Source organism: Onychostoma macrolepis, chromosome 11 (genome assembly GCF_012432095.1).
Source record: "Onychostoma macrolepis isolate SWU-2019 chromosome 11, ASM1243209v1, whole genome shotgun sequence".
NCBI classification, from domain to species: Eukaryota; Metazoa; Chordata; class Actinopteri; order Cypriniformes; family Cyprinidae; genus Onychostoma; species Onychostoma macrolepis.
Genome location: NC_081165.1, coordinates 27,700,919 through 27,719,416, shown reverse-complemented (window position 1 = coordinate 27,719,416; position 18,498 = coordinate 27,700,919). Strand labels below are relative to the sequence as shown.

At 33.9% G+C, this 18,498-nt stretch overlaps 1 protein-coding gene across 2 annotated transcripts; it reads left to right on the top strand.

Moving 5' to 3' along the window:
* The first annotated feature begins 108 nt into the window (after window positions 1-108).
* mfn1b (mitofusin 1b) lies at window positions 109-18,050 on the top strand. 2 transcript variants are annotated; one of them, XM_058791926.1, is made up of 19 exons: window positions 109-230; window positions 952-980; window positions 1,396-1,518; window positions 1,693-1,828; window positions 1,912-2,074; window positions 2,985-3,109; window positions 3,728-3,836; window positions 5,478-5,585; window positions 6,272-6,410; window positions 7,405-7,472; window positions 9,636-9,757; window positions 9,832-9,958; window positions 10,653-10,757; window positions 11,687-11,789; window positions 12,060-12,286; window positions 13,637-13,789; window positions 15,951-16,147; window positions 16,351-16,485; window positions 17,350-18,050. In XM_058791926.1, exons 3-19 carry the CDS (start codon window positions 1,404-1,406, stop codon window positions 17,417-17,419), a joined length of 2,202 nt encoding a protein of 733 aa, XP_058647909.1. In that variant the 5' UTR covers window positions 109-230; window positions 952-980; window positions 1,396-1,403; the 3' UTR covers window positions 17,420-18,050. The 2 variants fall into 2 exon arrangements, with proteins under 2 accessions (XP_058647909.1, XP_058647908.1); XM_058791925.1 differs by having other exon boundaries at window positions 6,272-6,425.
* Window positions 18,051-18,498: the final 448 nt, after the last annotated feature.

The window sequence follows — 18,498 nt, the reverse complement described above, 5'->3', positions numbered from 1 at the left end:
CACCAAGACAAATTCCTTGTGTGTGTAAACACACTTGGCAATAAAGCTCTTTCCGATTCTGATTTTTGGAGGAACAGTACGTTGTCGGCTGTCCTGTGACATTTATTTTGAAATTAGCATGCACTTCCGGGACTTTTATTTTGAAATCCTCGAGGTTGAGTGTCGGCAGTGAGTGCAGCGGCTGTGTCTGTTTGTCATGACAGGAGAGGATTTAACATTCCTGTGATTGGGTAAGATCTGTGAACCAAGTGTTTTACAACATTTAGAGCAATTATGTGATGATATCGATATAAAGAAGGAAAGCGAATTATTGAAATCATATATTTATGATTATTAGATATCATGTGTCTGCAGCGCTAAAGCTAAAAGCTTATGTCACCTCTACAAACGTTACTTCCAGATGATTACATCAGTAGTTTTTGAATTATCAGAGCAAATTAATCGTGTTTTTATGGAGTTAACGTAGATAAATATACGTTTTAACAGGGTAGAGTTTATAAAATGTAGTTTTTAAATATATCTTGCTGCTTTCTAATCTCCTCTTCTGCTTCACACTCGTGTATTTGATAAGATTATATAAACAATGTGTTTAGATTTAATTTTACGCTGGAAGTCACCAGATTTTGCTGACTGCTAATAGTTTATTTTTTTTTAGCGCAATTCTGCTTGAATAATTATCGTGAGTTACTTTCACTTTTGTATTGCTGTGTAACAGGGATTTTTGTAATATTTACTGTGTGGAGGCATGGAAAAAACACGGTACTGAATGTTTACCATATTAATATACCATGGTATTTACACGGTACTTTAAAGAATACACTGTTAGTATAATTGCACATGTCCCCCCCAAAAAAGCAAAACGCTATGATACTTTTTTTTTTTTTTTGTCAATGAAAGGAGTTTCCAGATTTATTAACCTCGAAAAAATATGTTTTATTGTTTTATTTCCAGTTTTTAGCTCTGATGTCTTGAAGATAAGAGTAAGTAAATTTAATAATTTAATAAAATAATGAGAATCCATAACGTGTCCTGAACTTGTCTCCTTTAGAAATGAATTTTAGTAATTATTACACAATTATAATTTTTATTCATTTATTGAATTAAATTTTTTTTTGTGTGATTTAAGTTTTAGTGTAATTTTAGTTTTTTTATATAATTCAAGTTTTAGTAATTTTAATGTGTTTTTTTATCATTTTTTTTTTTTAAATATGCATAGATAATTTTTATAATTTATTTATTTCAGTTTATTGATTTTTTTTTTCTTTTGTACTCAAACCTCACCTCATTAATTCATTAATTAATTTCTTTCTTTATTGTCTCCATAAGCAACACATTGGAGACTGTTCCTGATCTCATCAGATTCTCATCTATGTTTCTGAAATATTCTCCATCCAGGTGTGGAAATGGAGCAGTCAGACCCTTCTCCGTTGAAGCGTTTCGTTCAGGCCAAAAAGAAGATCGGCGAGGTTTTTGAGCAGCTTTTAGTTTACGTTCAGGAGGGAACGCAGTTTGTAAAAGGTAAACTGAATTTGATTTGAATTCTGTGAAATTCAGTTTAAAAATATCTTCCATAGACTTACATTAGAAATGTGAAGCACTAGTTAATAATGTGTGTTAGTTGCAAGGCTAAGTATTGCAGTGTTGATATTTGCATGTGTTTTGTTTACTGTTTTGTATCTTGTGTCTCAACAGAAACCTGTAATAATGAGTCACTGGAGAATATTGCAGACAAGACACAGCTGGATGAGATCGAGGAGTACACGAACAAACTCTCCACCATTCAAGAGGTTTTAGCTCGCAGACACATGAAGGTGGCCTTCTTTGGCAGGTGGGTTTTGTGTTTGACCACAAGTTGCATCAAATAAGCATTTCACTTCCATAAATGTTATAAACGTCCCTTGCTAATTATAGAACAAGCAATGGTAAAAGCACGGTTGTGAACGCCATGCTGCGTGACCGTGTGCTGCCCAGCGGCATCGGACACACCACGAACTGCTTCCTCAGCGTGGAGGGCACGGATGAAGACAAGGCCTTTCTCAAGACCGAAGGCTCCGAGGAGGAGAAAAGCATCAAGGTGTGGACAAGAGCATGATTCCTCTCAGAATTGGCTTGAATAGGGCCCTATGATTTCTGGAAAACACGAATCCAGTCATAAAAATGCAATTTACTGTATAAATTGCAAAAATTGGAAGAATAAGTTAAAAGTAGAGCCATTATAATGAATCAAATTGCAAGATGGACTCGTGTCTGTGAATATTAAAGCACAAAAAGACTGATATATGAAGTCAAAAGACAGAAAGATTTTCACTAAAACCTGCCAAAATAAAAGTTCGGTTTAACTTGAATAAATAATGACAGAAATACATTACTGTTGCACATTAGAATGTACTTCTCAAAGTAATAATAATAATAATAATAGTAGAAGTAATACCATTTATTAACATTTTGATAGAAATGTATTACCATTATACAGTGGAATGTACTTCTCAAAATTAGATTTTATAGGTTTCTTTCATTGGGAAAGTTTAATTATTCAATTAAAAATTTAATGAAATCAATTGATAATTAAAATTTAGTTAAGAAATTAATATTAACATGGAATCCAGAACATCCCAAAAAAAAAAAAGAAAGAACTGGGGATAAAATACAAACAATAAATAAACAAACTTTCTTATTCGAAGAACCCTCTTATTGTTAAAGTTTAACTAAATTGTTAAACTGCAAAAATATATTTTTTGATGATTAAAATGCAATTAAGACAGAATATAGGAAAATTTAAATTCATAGAACAAGGGGAAAAAATTAAAGTTTGAAAATGAAGAAAAAAATCTGCCTCTTATTATCAAAATTTTAATAAATGTAAATTTTTGTGAAAGTTTTATGAAATCAATTCGTAAGATGTACTTTCTGGTTAAAACAGGCACAAGCGTTACAATTGCAAAAATAATAGTGTCTTTAGTCATAAAACTGCTGTTTCTCTGCAGACGGTGAATCAGTTGGCTCACGCACTGCATATGGATGAGAGTCTGGATGCTGGCTGTCTGGTCAAAGTGTTCTGGCCCAAAACAAAGTGTGCTCTGCTCAGAGACGACCTGGTTCTGGTGGACAGGTACACTTCAGTCCCACGAGTGGTCAAGTTTGTATGTTTAACATGCAGTACATTAATCTGAAGATCCGCCCGTAATTACAATCCTAGTGTTATCTGTCAACATCAGCACATCCTGAATATAACCGATTATAATCGTGTGATTAACTTATTATTTTGGTTGAAATACACTACTGTTGAAAAGTTTGGGATCTGCATTTTTTTTCTTCTGAAAGCTGCATTTATTTGATCAAAGATACTGAAAAATTGTGAAATATTATTACAATGTAAAATATCTGTTTTCTATGTGAATATCTGTTAAACTGTAATTTATTTCTGTGATCAAAGCTGAATTTTCAGCGTCACATGATCCTTCAGAAATCACTCTTAATATGCTGATTTGCTGCTCAACAAACATTTCTGATTATTATCAATGTTGAAAACAGTTGTGCTGCATGATATTTTGGTGGAAACTGTGATGCATTTCATTTTTCAGGATTCTTTGATGAACAGAAAGTTCAAAAGAACAGTATTTATTTGAAATGGAAACCTTTTGGAACATTTTAAATGTCTTTACTGTCACTTTTGATTCATTTAATGCATCCTTGATGAATAAAAGTGTATTTTTCTGTTTTCTTTCAGTCCTGGCACTGACGTCACCACACAGCTGGACTCCTGGATCGACAAATTCTGTCTGGACGCGGATGTGTTCGTGTTGGTGGCCAACTCTGAATCTACTCTAATGAACACGGTGAGTTGTTAGCATGCAGTGCGTAAAGCGTGAGAACGCTGCATTATGAAACGTTCTGGAGCGGCGAGTGCCGTCACGTGCTGTGAAGTGTTTGTAGTGTGCTAATATGGGAAAGTATGCGGCGCAGGAGGGGTCGCTCAGAGTTTGTTTGCGTGTCGTTCAGAAGAATGCAGCGCTGCGTTTAGACTGAACTCTGCTCGTACCCACATGCCTGCGGTCCCAGGACGCTTTGGTGGACTTCTCAGGGGATTTTCCTAAAGGGCAGATAAACACCCCGTTATAAATGATCAGGCAGCAATCCTAGAGCTTTTCTTCATGGAAAAACAGGCCAAAACCAAACTAGCTTTCTTGTATTAATTGTCTTATAATAGGAAAAGAATCAATTGTACCAGCCAAAGTAGCTTGATTAGTTTCCAATCCATACTTTCCCACCGCCTGGCTCCATTCTAATACTTAACACCCACTTTTTATGATTTTATGATGACATCTGCTCGACATTTCTTTCTTTTTTTATAGCTTGTGTCCTGTTATATATCCTGCTTTACTTGGAAATAAAGCTGAAGTGTTTGGAAACACTGTTTGACATTGAGAGTAGAACATAGTTAAGTCATGTGACGACAGTGTTACAGTGTATTACTTGAAACATTTATTGTTGCATAATGTATTCATATGCAGGGATTTAACAGATTAAATGAAATATGTAAAATGATATCTTGGAATGTTGCTGTAAATAAAAGTGCAGTGAAAAGTAAGCATAAATAATGTGTGAATTACATTTATTTATTTTTTAAAATGCCTTTTTTGGAAAAGAACATGAAATACCATGTGAAATATAAAAATAAGATAAACTTTGAAATAAAATGTAGCAGACAACATAAAACAAATCAGTATATCAAAGTATATATTTGAATATAAATATAAATTTTTGTTATCTGCTGCATTTTAAGGTGTATTTCAATTTTTTTTTACATTAAAAATAAATTATTTTACATATTTAATTAATTTATGCTTACATTTTATCAAACTATTATTTAACATTCTATGACTTATTTTTAAAAATATAAAGTGTACATAAAGAAATACGTATGAATCAGTGTTATTTTAGTACCACTGAGATACTTTTATAGTTTTTATTAATATTTTGAATTAGTCTTAATTTTCATATTTTTAGTACTTTTGCGGAGCGTTTTTGTCATTTTTATATATATAAGAGGAGAATGACACTATTTCGACAAACTATGCTGATGTAAAGCTGCTTTGACACAATTTGCATTGTTAAAAGTGCTATACAAATAATAGTGACTTGACTTGACTGTAGTTTTTATTATTCATTTCAGTTTAAATTTTTAATACATTGTTAAACTAAATATCGCCTTGGCAACTTTTTGCAATAAATAAGCTTAAGGGTTTATATTTATATTATTTAATTTCAGATCAAGTTAATGAAAGTTTATTATTATCTGAACACATTTAATGCTGTAGTTTATTGCTGCTCAACAGCTGATTAGATAAGAGTGAACACGCTGCCAGTGTGTGTGTGTGTGTGTGTGTGTGTTCAGGGTGTGTGTGTGTGTGTTCAGGGTAGTTTTTCCATCACACAACCTCTAGTGAACTCAACCCCTTTGTTATTTCTTTTTAAAGGAGAAGCATTTCTTCCACAAGGTCAATGAACGCCTGTCAAAGCCCAACATCTTCATCCTGAACAACCGCTGGGACGCTTCTGCCGCCGAACCCGAATACATGGAGGACGTGAGTTTATTCGGCTCACTACACATTAGTGCTCGACCAGTATATATCACCAAGGCCAATATATCCGCCAATATTTGTTTATTTATTAATTATCAGCATTGGCTGAGGAGTATTTCTATTTGGCCAAAGAGGACTTTTATTTTGACAGTTCTGAAAAAGCATCACCAAAAATTTTAAATCCTTGGAAATTAAAGAAAAATTTAAATAACCTTGTCGTTATTAACAGTTTCTTTATTTGTGAAAAATACTAGAATAGATTCACAGAATAAGAAGTTCCCATCTAAATAAATCTGTATATTTAAGTTAAAATGTTTTTTTTTTTTTTTCATATTTATTCATTTTTAAATTATGATAACATAGTATTTATAATAAATAATAATTATAATAAATAATTAATATATTAATTTAGTGTATTTTATGTCAAATAAATCCCATTTTAGCAATTGTTATGCATGTGTTTTTACTGTGATATGGACATTAAATCTAGTAACTTCTTGGATAAACCTTATCCAGTTTCCTGAGAGTAGTTCACAAAAGTGTATATATCAGCCTTTTATCAGTCTGAGATTCTGGCATCGTTCATCAAAAAAATCGATATCGGTCGACCACTACTACATGTTTTCCCAAAGCAAAATGAGCATATCTGTAAATACGTCATTGATTTGCGGTTGTTTTTATGGTCTCAGGTGAGAAAGCAGCACACGGACAGGTGCGTGAACTTCCTGGTGGAGGAGCTGAAGGTGGTGGATCGCGCACAAGCGCCGAATCGTATTTTCTTCGTATCAGCGAAGGAGGTGCTGAACTCGCGGATGCAGCGGGCGCAGGGTATGCCAGAGACGGGTAAGAGCGTGATCCTAAAGGGGTTCACGAGCCAGCATCACATCTAGCGGATGGGAATCAGATCTGGGTATTTACAACAATTTAACTGTCATGCAGATTTTAGTATTTTTATAGATATTGCTTTATTAACACGTCATCTTTGACATGACGGTCTGCCAAAACAGCAGCTGTAAAGCCTTTCATGACAGTCGTAATGCTTGACATTTCAGACTTAAACTAAAAACATGAAAAAAGCTTGAAATCACTTCAGCTAAAACTTGAAGTGATTTCTTGCATGATTTCATAGAGTTTGTTCAACTGTAGTTTTTCAATTTCAAATTTAAGATAAATGTATGTTGTAAGTAAATATATTTTCCAAAGTGAAAATATATTTAGTTTAATCCTTAAAATGCCTAAATTTGTTATGACGTACTTTTAATGGACAAGGAAATACCATTTCAAGTCTTAAAATACATTTTGGGTAAAGCCTGAGGAAGATCGATTGACCGAAACATTGCTCATTATATTAAAATATTTTTATGCAGATGCAAACAAAGTGTGTGGGATTTATATTTTTCTAGTAAGTTTATTTATATATATATATATATATATATATATATATATATAAGTATAATATTATATAGTTATATCGTAACTAATATTATATTAAAATATATTTATTATATAAAATGTGTGTATATATATATATATATATATATATATTTATATATATATAAAATTTTTTTTTTTTTTTTTTTTTTTTTTTTTTGCATAAAAGATAAATTCCCACTGCAAGCATTATCAAAAATGGAAATATTTGTGATTTGTGAAAGCCACTTTTGCAAACTGTCCTAAAGGTAAATTCAGACTGAGTGTGATTGTGTTGCTAGATGTTGAATTGTTGGTTGTATTACTGGTGTTTTTGGTGGGTTGCACTACCGGTTTTCCTTTAACATGCAGTAAACATAATAAAGATTGACGTGTATGTATGTGCTTATAGGAGGAGCTTTAGCTGAAGGGTTTCAGGAGCGACTGAAGGAGTTCCAGAGCTTTGAGAGATCGTTTGAGGCAAGTGACAAAAACAGTGGGAACTCGCCGGTTACACAAAAACAAAAAAAAAAGACCAAAACCAAATTTTTATTTAGTAGGTACCAATGGAGTCTTTTTATTAATTTGCATCAGTATTAGTTTCGTTAGAATATGTGAAGAGATTTGGATGATTAACTCATGTTTACAGTAAGCAGTGGGTGAAACGGTTTACAGTTTTGTTTATGAGCTGAGACGATCGTACATTCCCTGCATGATTATATACAGCATGTACCTTTATGAAGCTTGAGCCACTGGAAACTTATTAACCAGCACCAGTTATTTCAGAGAGACACACGGAGTAGATGTTATTCTACAGGACAGAAAATATGACACATCCAGGTCATATTTCACCTCAAAATCAACATTATATTTTACATGAAGCCTATTACTAGAACTATTGAGATTGTGAGATGCTCAAAACATCATAATGGTCCTAAAATTGGCTTTTTCTTTATTTTTTTTGTCGATTTTGGGTTTTGTGCTTAAAAGGCTTCATTTAGCAGATATTTTCATCCAAAGTGACTTGATTCTAGACAGGTTTTCCTCTCCTCGTCATATGATTATGATTATGTCCAGTATCTGAGCAGCGTTCAGGGTTTAATCTGGTTGAGTTTAGTTAGTTTAACCCATCAGTCTTTCTCCACTGAACCAGCGGCCGGCGTGAGCGTCTCTATTCCTCAATCTGTGTCGTCATTGCTGAAGTCTAGATTTACTGAGGCGAGGACATTGGTTTTTTTAGTTGGGTTTGAATTTCTGTTTCACCCTCTTCTTTCTGTTCAGTTAGTATGGATGGACTTATTTTGCTGTATATTTCAGTTTCTTTATTTGCTGTGTTCATACAAATGCGCTTTTGTTGATCCACAAATACAGTGAATTACACTGCATTTAGCAGATGCTTTTGTACAAAGCTACTTACAAAAAAAAAAAAAAGGTGATTAGCGACGTGAATGCAATCCAGGAAGAAGAATAAAATCCAGGTTTGCTGTGCTTGTTTGTAGGGTTGCACAATTTGGCCAAAATTTTGTTATAATATTGTGATTATACAAAATAATTATAATTATTATTACTAAATAAAAATATTACAATTATTAAATAAAAACAAAAGAAATAGTGCTATTGACTAGGGTTGCACAATTTGGCCAAATTTTGTTATTATATAATAATAATAATATTATTATTATTACTAAATAAAAATATTAAAATTACTAAATAAAAACAAAATAAGAAATATTGATATTAACTAGGGTTGCACAATTTGGCCAAATATTGTGATTATATAATAATAATATTATTACTAAATAAAAATATTAAAATTACTAAATAAAAACAAAATAAGAAATATTGCTATTGGACTAAGGCTGCACAATTGGGCCAAATTTTGTGATTTGTAATTTTGTGATTATATCAACGTGATTATAAATTAATAAAAAATAAAAATAAATAAATAAATAAAAAATTAATAATAATAAATATTATTACTCAATAAAAATATTAAAAAATACTAAATAAAAAAAAACAAATAAAAATAAAATGAGGATATAAATATGAGAAATGTAATATAATATTTAACTGTAAGATTACAATACTAATTATGGCTGTCTTTATTGTCAAAAGTAATGCATTGAACTTTTATTTTGACGCAAAACCATATGAAGCCCTTAAAGCTTGTAAATGAAAAATACAGTGCAGAAATTTATTTAATTAATTGTGATTTGAGAATTGCAAGCCACATAATGATTTAAGTTTTATTTTGATTAATCGTGCAGCCTTATTTGACAACTAGAGATTTCATTTAAACCCATTAAATGCTTAGACATTTAAGAACATTTGAACAATAAATTTGATAAAAGGTGGTGTTTTGAGACTTTTTGACCTCCTATTGTTTTTATGTTTGCCTTTTGTGTTCATTGCAGTGTTTTATTGATATGATTTGCTTTTAAGTTCAAGCTACTGTGAGATGAAGTGGAGCACCGCTGACGTTTCGGGTTTAGATTTGCTGCAGTTTTTGCTCTTAATTTATTGTTTTAGTTTCACGGCTGCAGCAGGTTTGAACCTTTAACCCTTTAAAGTCGGCCATGAAGGCTCCTGTCACAGTAGTGTGTGTGTGTGTGTGTGTGTGTGTGTGCGTGCGTGACCTCGCAGGAGTGTATCTCGCATTCAGCAGTGAAAACAAAGTTTGAGCAGCACACAATCAGAGCAAAGCAGATCACAGAAACGGTCCAAAACATCATGGATCAAATCAACATCGCCGCTGCGGAGAAGAGGTGCGTTATATAAGTATATTGGCTTCCCGTGTGATCATCATTCATGTAATAACGTGTTTTATGTCTGATCTCAGGGTGGCTTCTCTGGAGGAGAGGGAATATCTGATTGACCGACTGGATTTCGTTCGCAATCAACTCAACCTGCTCATCCAGGACATCAAGAGGAAAATCGAGGCCATCACAGAGGAGGTCAAAGGCAAGGTAAACGTCATATTTCCAGATGAACACTTACTGGACTGAAGCAGCTCAGCTTTACTTGATTCTCCATCAATCATTTTCTAGAAAAATCAGTGCGTCTCAAATCTGATCATCAGGATCTTTCCAGAAACTTTACTTTCACTGTTCCTCAGCGGAGGAATGATCTTCATCTCACATCTTCTGAGGAGCGTTTATTTCTTCATCTCTCCATCAGCATTGCATTATATGTTTGGATCATTTACATCTCATCTTACTGAGACATTATTGGAGATACAGAGCTACGACTGATATTTAGATCATTTTATGTCAGTATCTGAATAAAATTTAGCTGTTTTTCCTCCATATTCTAACTATATCAGAATATATGCGCCATAAAGGAATGATGGACCAAATATGATACTCAAAAAAAAAAAAAAAGACACACATGCAAACTTTTTTTTAAATATATATATACGTATTTTGTCTAATGGATCCAAAAAAACTTCCATTTAAAAAAAAAAAAAAATTGTCATATAACTAAAGTGTATTATGTATTAAGAAAAGCTATTTTTTTTTACTTCTTGAACTTCCTTGTTAGACAGTCTTGCTTTCATGTGACTCGAAGCCTCTCGCTGCTGTTTATGGGTAATCTGAGCAGTCAGAGTCCAGAGCAGATTTAATGTTGTGTGAAGGACTGACTGTAGTTTGTGTGTTTCAGGTGTCGGACGCCATGGCAGAAGAGATCTGCCGTCTGTCTGTGCTCATAGACGAGTTTCATGCAGATTTCCACACGTCACCACATATGCTCAAAATCTACAAATCTGTGAGTGTCAGAATAGATCTGTCACAATTAAATGGATGAACAGCTGACCTATTACTAACTACATTTTTGAATGTTTTTGTATTTGCATCACACTCACAGTGAAATGTTTTTGGTCTAAAATCCATAACATAGCTGCATATTAAACATCAAATGTAAAAAAAAAAAGAAATATAACAATAATTTATATTATTAAAATTAGTGCCGTCAAACGATTAATCGCGATTAATCGCATCCAAAATAAGTTTTTGTTTACATAATGTTTGTGTGTACTTTGTATATTTATTTAGCATATATAAATACATGCACATACAGTATATTTAAAAAATATATTTACATGTATATGTTTATATTTATATAATTTATATTACAGATAAATATATTCAATATATAAACCTAACATATTTTCATTAAATATATACATGTATGTGTGTGTATTTATATAGACATAATATAATATTCTGGATGCGGTTAACCGGTTGACAGCACTAATTAAAATATACAATAAACATATTCAATAAAAATATACTTTTTTTAAGCACCTGGACCTGTGTGTGTATATGTGTGTGTGTGTGTACATATATATATACATATATATATATATATATATATATATATATATATATATATATATATATATATATATATCTATATATATATATATAGTACAATTTATATTATTAAAATTTTTTAAAATGATACTTTATAAACATATGTATATATTATTATTTTTATTTATTTAATACATTTTTTAATTAAATTTTTTTTAAATAATGTATTGATTTTTTAGCTTTAGGAATCTCATTCAGTACCTGGTCTTTTATACATGTATGAAATGTTTTTTTTTTTTCACATTATTTATTATTTTTGTATATTTATGTAGCTTTAGAAATACAGATCAGTACCTGATCTGATCTGTTCATCTTTTGCAGGATCTTCTGAACCACATCGAGAAGGGCATGGGCAAGAATCTGGCCTTCCGCTGTTCTCATGCAGTAAACGCTTCGGTTCAGTCGTCTCAGCAAGACATGATGGGTATGTGAGACCAGCACTGGACAGACAGTGACCTGTGTTTGATATTTAAACACCAGCGGGTGACAATCCTATTAATAGACAATCTCTGATAATGGGTGAAGTGTTGCTAATGTAATTCTTTACAAAGGTTAGTATGCACTTGATTGTTATTATTCTATTGGTGCCAATCTGCTGTAGCAACGCTAAATCATAAAACCAATCGCTGTATGGACAGTTTATGCAGTGATAAATGAGTGTGTTTAGTAATCTACCTGCCTATTGTGCTTCCAGAGTGTCTGAAGCCTCTGCTGCCCTCTGCTGCCCAGAACCAGCTGCACATGCTCATTCCCAGCAGGAAGTTTGAGCTCAGCTACGACCTCAACTGTGCCACGCTCTGCTCAGACTTCCAGGAGAACATCGAGTTCCGGTTCTCTTTGGGCTGGACTGCGCTGGTCCACCGTTTCCTTGGTCCAGTCAACGCCAAACGTGCCTTGATGCTGGTGGATCAGACTCTACCGGTACATAAATCAGAATCTGCGTTTCCATTGAGATACATGGAGATGCTTGTGTGAACTTGACCTTCAGCCTCCATGTTTTGGTCTGAATTGAAGTTTTTAACTCTTTCCCCGCCAGCGTTTTTGAAAAACATTGCCAGCCACCACCAGAGTTTTTGCTGATTTTCATTCAAATTCAATTGCCCCCAGAATATTTTGTTGTATGACTGTCTGAACATGCAGTACATCAAAATAAAGATCAGACCCTCTACTTTCAAAAAAAAAAAAAAAATAGTTTTATTCTAGCTTCAAGCATTGTTTTTTTAAATTAACACTTGAATGTAGGTAGGTTTAATTAAAAAAAGCAACATTTTGAGCAAAAAGCTGAGAAAATTGCTACATCTGGATCATATTCAGTAATATTATATGGCTTCCATCAGTATCCCAAAGCTTGCACAGGCCTTTACCACTTTCTTAATCCACATTTCACTCATTTATACACATTTATATGCGGTTAGTGTTGATGATCGCATTATTTTTCATATGCATATGCATACATATGCGATCGCTCGTTTGTGCGTCTTCCTGGTCTGTGTTTTTGATCGGCACTATCTAGACTCATTCAGGAGATGCGTGATAGCGCCCCCTAGCGTCCAACAGTGGAAACACGGAAAATTCAGTGTTTGGCGGGAAAGAGTTAATGTAGGGATGCACCGAAACGAAAACCGAACACAGTATTTCGTGTTTTTTTCCCCCCCACGTATTTTGGCAATTTTTTTCACTATTGCAAAAATTAAATAGCCAAAATGTGCTTTTTACTGTTTTGTCTTGATTTTCAAAGATAAAATCAATTGCAAAACAACAATATACAAATATTTACTTAACGCAGTCCTTGATTTTTCTCAGCTTTTATTTTGGCAGAAAATCTTTTTGCGACAACAGCAGATTTATAAATGATTCTCATTATGAATTTTGGAAGATGTTTGTCGCAAGTATCACATTGTCACATCCATGCCTTGTAAAAAAATCATAAAAATGTTACTAATTAACTGACGAGAAACACTGTTTCAGCGCAGATTTTCCTCGCGCTTTGTTGGCCTACATGCAGATAGCGCTGCAAGCTCCTCATCGCCGTCAGAATACATGCAATTCGTGCATGTATTAGAAAACATAACGTTCTGCAGTTTATTTACTAATTGTTTAAGGCCATTTCACGATTTCAATCATCATACAGTAACCAGCAACTCATCGGAGACATGAGATGCAGTGCTAAACAATCTCTGTTCTTTTTTTGCTATTTTCAGCCGAACAATTTTGGTTGCCGAACATTTGGTGCATTCCTATTTTAATGGTCTATTGTTGTTTTTTACTCAGCTGACGGCACCAAGCACCCCTTCGGCCCCAGCGGCGGTTCAGTCTCAGAATCAGCAATCACTGGTTCAGGAAGAACTCATGATGTCCATGGTGAACAACCTGGCCTCGGTCACCTCCCGCACGTCCATGAGCGTGGTCATCGTTGGAGGAGTGGTGAGAATTATCTCAATGCTTTTCATTAATGCTTTAGAATAACCTTTATTTTATATATGTGGTTGGTCACTTTAGGTGACAATCAGATGTCCTCTTCCTGTCTAATTGGGCAGTTCTTGGCCATAATAAGCTGCAATGAGTATTTGATTCATAATTTGAGAAATACTTGAGTGACCATTCCTAGTATAGCGAGGAATTGTCTTTTATCAATAGTGTAGCAATATATGAAGTCGCTTTCAAACCAAGCAGCTGGGTGAAAGAAATATAAATGATGAAGACAGCCAAAATATTAAATGACATGGGTGTACAGTGGCATGCGAAAGTTTGTGAACCCCTTGCAGAATCTGTGAAAATGTGAGTAATTTTAACAAAGTAAGAGAGATCGTACAAAATGCATGTTATTTTTTTATTTAGTACTGTCCTGAGTAAGATACTTTTGCATAAAAGATGTTTACATTTAGTCCACAAGACAAAAAAAATAGATGAAATCATTCAAAAAAAAAAAAACACACATTCAAAAGTTTGTGAACCCTTGGTTCTTAATACTGTGTGTGGTTACCTGGATGATCCGTGACTGTTTTTTGTTTCGGAGTGTCTATTTACACTAAGTGCAAATAGCCCACCTTGTTGGCAAAGGCTATTTACACTAACTCCGCCCACCAATGTGTGATTGGGATAGTCAACACTGCAAAAAAACGCTTGTTACTTATCAGTTTCAGTGGTGTAGGTGCTTTTTGGACGCGATCGACCCGAGTTCGAACCTGCCTTTTGCCAAACATTTTTTCTCCCTTTTCAAATCTCATATTGTATATCGGAAAGGCATTTATTTTCAATTAAAATGAAGGAAATAATCAAAAAGTTGAAAATAAAGTATCGGTTAGGGTTTGGGTAGGTGTAGGGAGGGCTTTATTGTCCCAATAAGGTGGCATCCATTTAATAGCCTAATATGAATTAAAACTATAATTTACACTCAATACGTTATTATTGCGTACTGTTTTATAATGTACTACAATACTGAGGTGCAGATAATTGCTACTATTTGCAATAAGTAGTATAAATAGCGGAAAATCTTGCTATTTTAACAGTGTAAATACAATCTAATTGCTATTTGCACAGTGTAAATAGATCTATTTACACTGTGCAAATAGCCGCTGCTTTTTTGTTTTGTGATGGTTGTTCACGAGTCCCTTGTTTGTTCTGAAGAGTTAAACTGAGCTCTGTTCTTCAGAAAAATCCTCCACGTCCTGCAGATCCTTCAGTTTTCCAACATCTTTTGCGTATTTGAACCCTTTCCAGCAGTGACTATGATTTTGAGATCCATCTTTTCACACTGAGGACAATTGAGGGACTCAAACACAACTATTAAAAAAGGTTCAAACATTCACTGATGCTCCAGAAGGAAACACGATGCATTAAGAGGGGGGTGAAAACTTTTGAATTTGAAGATCAAGGTAAATTGAACTTAATTTGTCTTCTGGGAAACATGCAAGTATCTTCTGTTGCTTCCGAAGGGCAGTACTAAATGGAAAAAAAAATGATATTTCAACAAAATAAGAAAATCCTTCATCCTGTTCAATACATTAATACATCATTAATGCTCTTAATACATCATGTTTCCTTCTGTGCATTTCAACTATTTTTTTTGTCGACTAAATGTGAACATCTTTTATGTAAAATATCTTACTCAGGACAGTGCTAAATAAAAAAATAACATGCATTTTGTATGACATTTTCACAGATTCTGCAAGGGGTTCACAAACTTTTGCATGCCACCAGGGCCACGTTATCCTAATGAGCAAAATAGGCTGCAGCCCAGGGCCCCGAACACAGGGCCAACTGTTCTGTATCGTCCCGTATTTAAGGCATCAGTTTGTCCTGTATTTGCAGGCATACGCCGTATGACGTATGAAATAAATTATTTTTTCCAAATCATTGTTTGAATTGCGAACGTAGCCTCTCAAGGAAGGCTTTTTTTTTTTTTTAAACCAGGTAGGTTTCTGAAATTTGGTTGATTTCACACAGAATGACCCAGCTGTGAATTTGTGATACCAACTTGTACCCATTGCGAAACTCCCCAGATGACTGTAAATGTGACATTAACTTCCCATGGGTTGGAAATGAATGCATTGTTATTGAAGTTCATCTCTTTTCCTTCTGTTAGGTGTGGCGAACAGTTGGCTGGCGTATGATTGCTCTCTCTATGAGTTTGTACGGCATGCTGTACCTGTTTGAAAAATTCACCTGGACCACCAAGGCCAAGGAAAGAGCCCTGAAGAAACAATTTGTGGATTACGCCACCGAGAAACTTCAAATGATCATCAGTTTCACCAGCTCGAACTGCAGCCACCAAGTGCAGCAGTAAGTGTTTTTACATCAGAGTCCATTTGACATCAGAGTTTGGTCCGTGATGAAGTTGTTGTCCATATTTGGATGCAGAAACACCAATAGGAATATGTCCATATGCAATACACTGCTATCGCTGACGTTCACTGCAGCTCAAGTGCAAGTCTGTGCATGCAAGTAGAAAACAATGTTAAAGTGTTCTTGTGTGTCTCATACAGAGAAATCGCCAGCACATTCGCTCGACTCTGCCAGCAAGTCGACATCACCCAGAAGGACCTGGAGAATGACATCCAACGCCTCACCGACAAGATCCAGAAGCTGGAAACTGTACAGAACCGATCTAAAGCGCTCAGGTCAGTGTTGGGGAGTAACTAGTTACATATAACGGAATTACGTAATTTAATTACACAATAAATGTAACTGTAATTAGTTATAGTTACTGAGAAAATTTTTAATTAAATTAGTTACTCATGAAAACGTTAAAAATTACAAAGTGGGTTACATCTGAATATTTTCACACACATACAGATTTGATTGATTTCTTTCATAAATTGCATTGAATGCTCTAAAATATGAGACACCAATATTTAGGTCACAGAATAGGACAAATTCTCATTTGATAACTTTTAGAGTTAAAGAAAATTTATATAGATCAGTGTATATGCTTTATTTTTTTTTTTAAGATTAAGTTTTTTTCCAAAGCATTGTTAGATGCCAGTGCTTCCTTTCATAGCTATGCAAAGATTTTCATTTCAAAAACAGTATCATATAGCTATTTAATCATAGCTGCTAAAGTCTGATTCTGTGGTGGCTGTGCTTTACAATTTAATTATTATAATCTTAATTCAAGTGAAGGAGGATTCTGAAAGTCTGATAGTAATTAGTGTTGAGTTCTACTGTAAAGTTAACCCTGCCTGCTTAACAAAATTTAGAAAAGTAATCGAATGTAATCAGTTACATTACTTTAATAAAGTAACTGAAATAGTTACACTAATATTATTATTTTAAATATGGTAATTTGTAATCGGTAACCTAATACTGGTGTTTGAGCTATCATTAATGGTAATAAGAGTATTTAGACTCCATATCCAGTTAACAAATGCATTTTGAGACTTCTGTAAAGCTTTGAGTTGCACCTTAAAAAATGTGAAATTTTCTACATCTCTTATATCGATTCATTTTGAGGCGTTTTGTAATGGACACGTTTCCTTTCCTAGACATAAAGCCACGGCTCTAGAAAAGCAGTTAGAGGATTTCAGCTCCCAGTATCTTCGTCCTCAACCCTGATTCTGTTCACGCGGACACTCGGCTCCTTCCAGAGAGTGATGTAACTCGTGAATACTGTACGCTCTCCCGTTACGCCCTGCTGTTTTGGGAATTCTCAACTCACCAGATGTTGCAAGGAATGCACGGGGAAAAAAATGTTACTTGTAGTTAACTGTAAAATTTGTATTCTTGAATTAAAGCTGGTTTCAGTGCTGTTTTGGTTGAGGTTTTTCTGTACACAGATTCAGTTTCACTGGAACTGAACTTAAAAACACTATTTTATGAACTGTGAAACTGCCCTGTTAAGCAAAACATGAGGGTAAAAGATGGAATTTGAAAATGGAGTCAGTTTTGCTGTTCAGGTTCAGCCTAATGAAGGAGTCAAACTTTATTTCTTTCTTATACCCAGCCTTTTTCACAGAGCCTTTTTATTCAGAAACAGAGTTTATGTCATCAGACAGGGAATTCAGATTTTGTAGATTTGCCTTTTGATCACAAAGCCCATTTTATATACGTTCCTTGGTAGCAGTTTGAATCAGTATAACCCAGTGTTAAAATTATTTTCATGAACTTGCTGTTATTAATAAACGTATGTAAATGTAATATCCTGAAAATAAGTTTCTCCTGTGTAATAAAATGTAATAAAACATTACTTAATTGTTGTGTTACTGTGTTAAAGAAACTACATTTTCTTATGTTTAGAATAAATATCACATCTAATCCTAGTAAATAACTTTTACAGATGGAAATCTTGGTTATTGACTGTTGCAAAAAACTGCTCACCTTCTGAATCCAAATGCATCGCTTTAACAAGTTTGAAGACTTTTCGTTTAAGGAGGCTGTCAAAACAAGTCGTCTTTGTTTTTATTTTCAAATATTATTCTATGCAGGGCGATCTTACAGTATGTATAAATCATGTGTCAAAATCTGGCAGTTGACGTTCGCGCGGATATTCGCGGGCTTTTTAATCCAGAGCGCGCGCGCCAGGATTCTGAGAGGAAGTGGCGCGAATTTCTGAGGTATGTTCTCGCGACAATTATCTCAGTCATTTTTGGATATAGACATTAAAATTAACATATAATGGCAACATAATATTAAGC

What these genes read in the sequence shown, in the direction of transcription:
- mfn1b (XM_058791925.1), top strand. Translation starts at nt 1,404, where the DNA reads ATGGAGCAGTCAGACCCTTCTCCGTTGAAGCGTTTCGTTCAGGCCAAA. An exon ending in GCAGGGTATGCCAGAGACGG is followed by an intron (nt 6,426 to 7,404) that starts GTAAGAGCGTGA and finishes ATGTGCTTATAG; the next exon opens with GAGGAGCTTTAGCTGAAGGG. An exon ending in CAGAGGAGGTCAAAGGCAAG is followed by an intron (nt 9,959 to 10,652) that starts GTAAACGTCATA and finishes TGTGTGTTTCAG; the next exon opens with GTGTCGGACGCCATGGCAGA.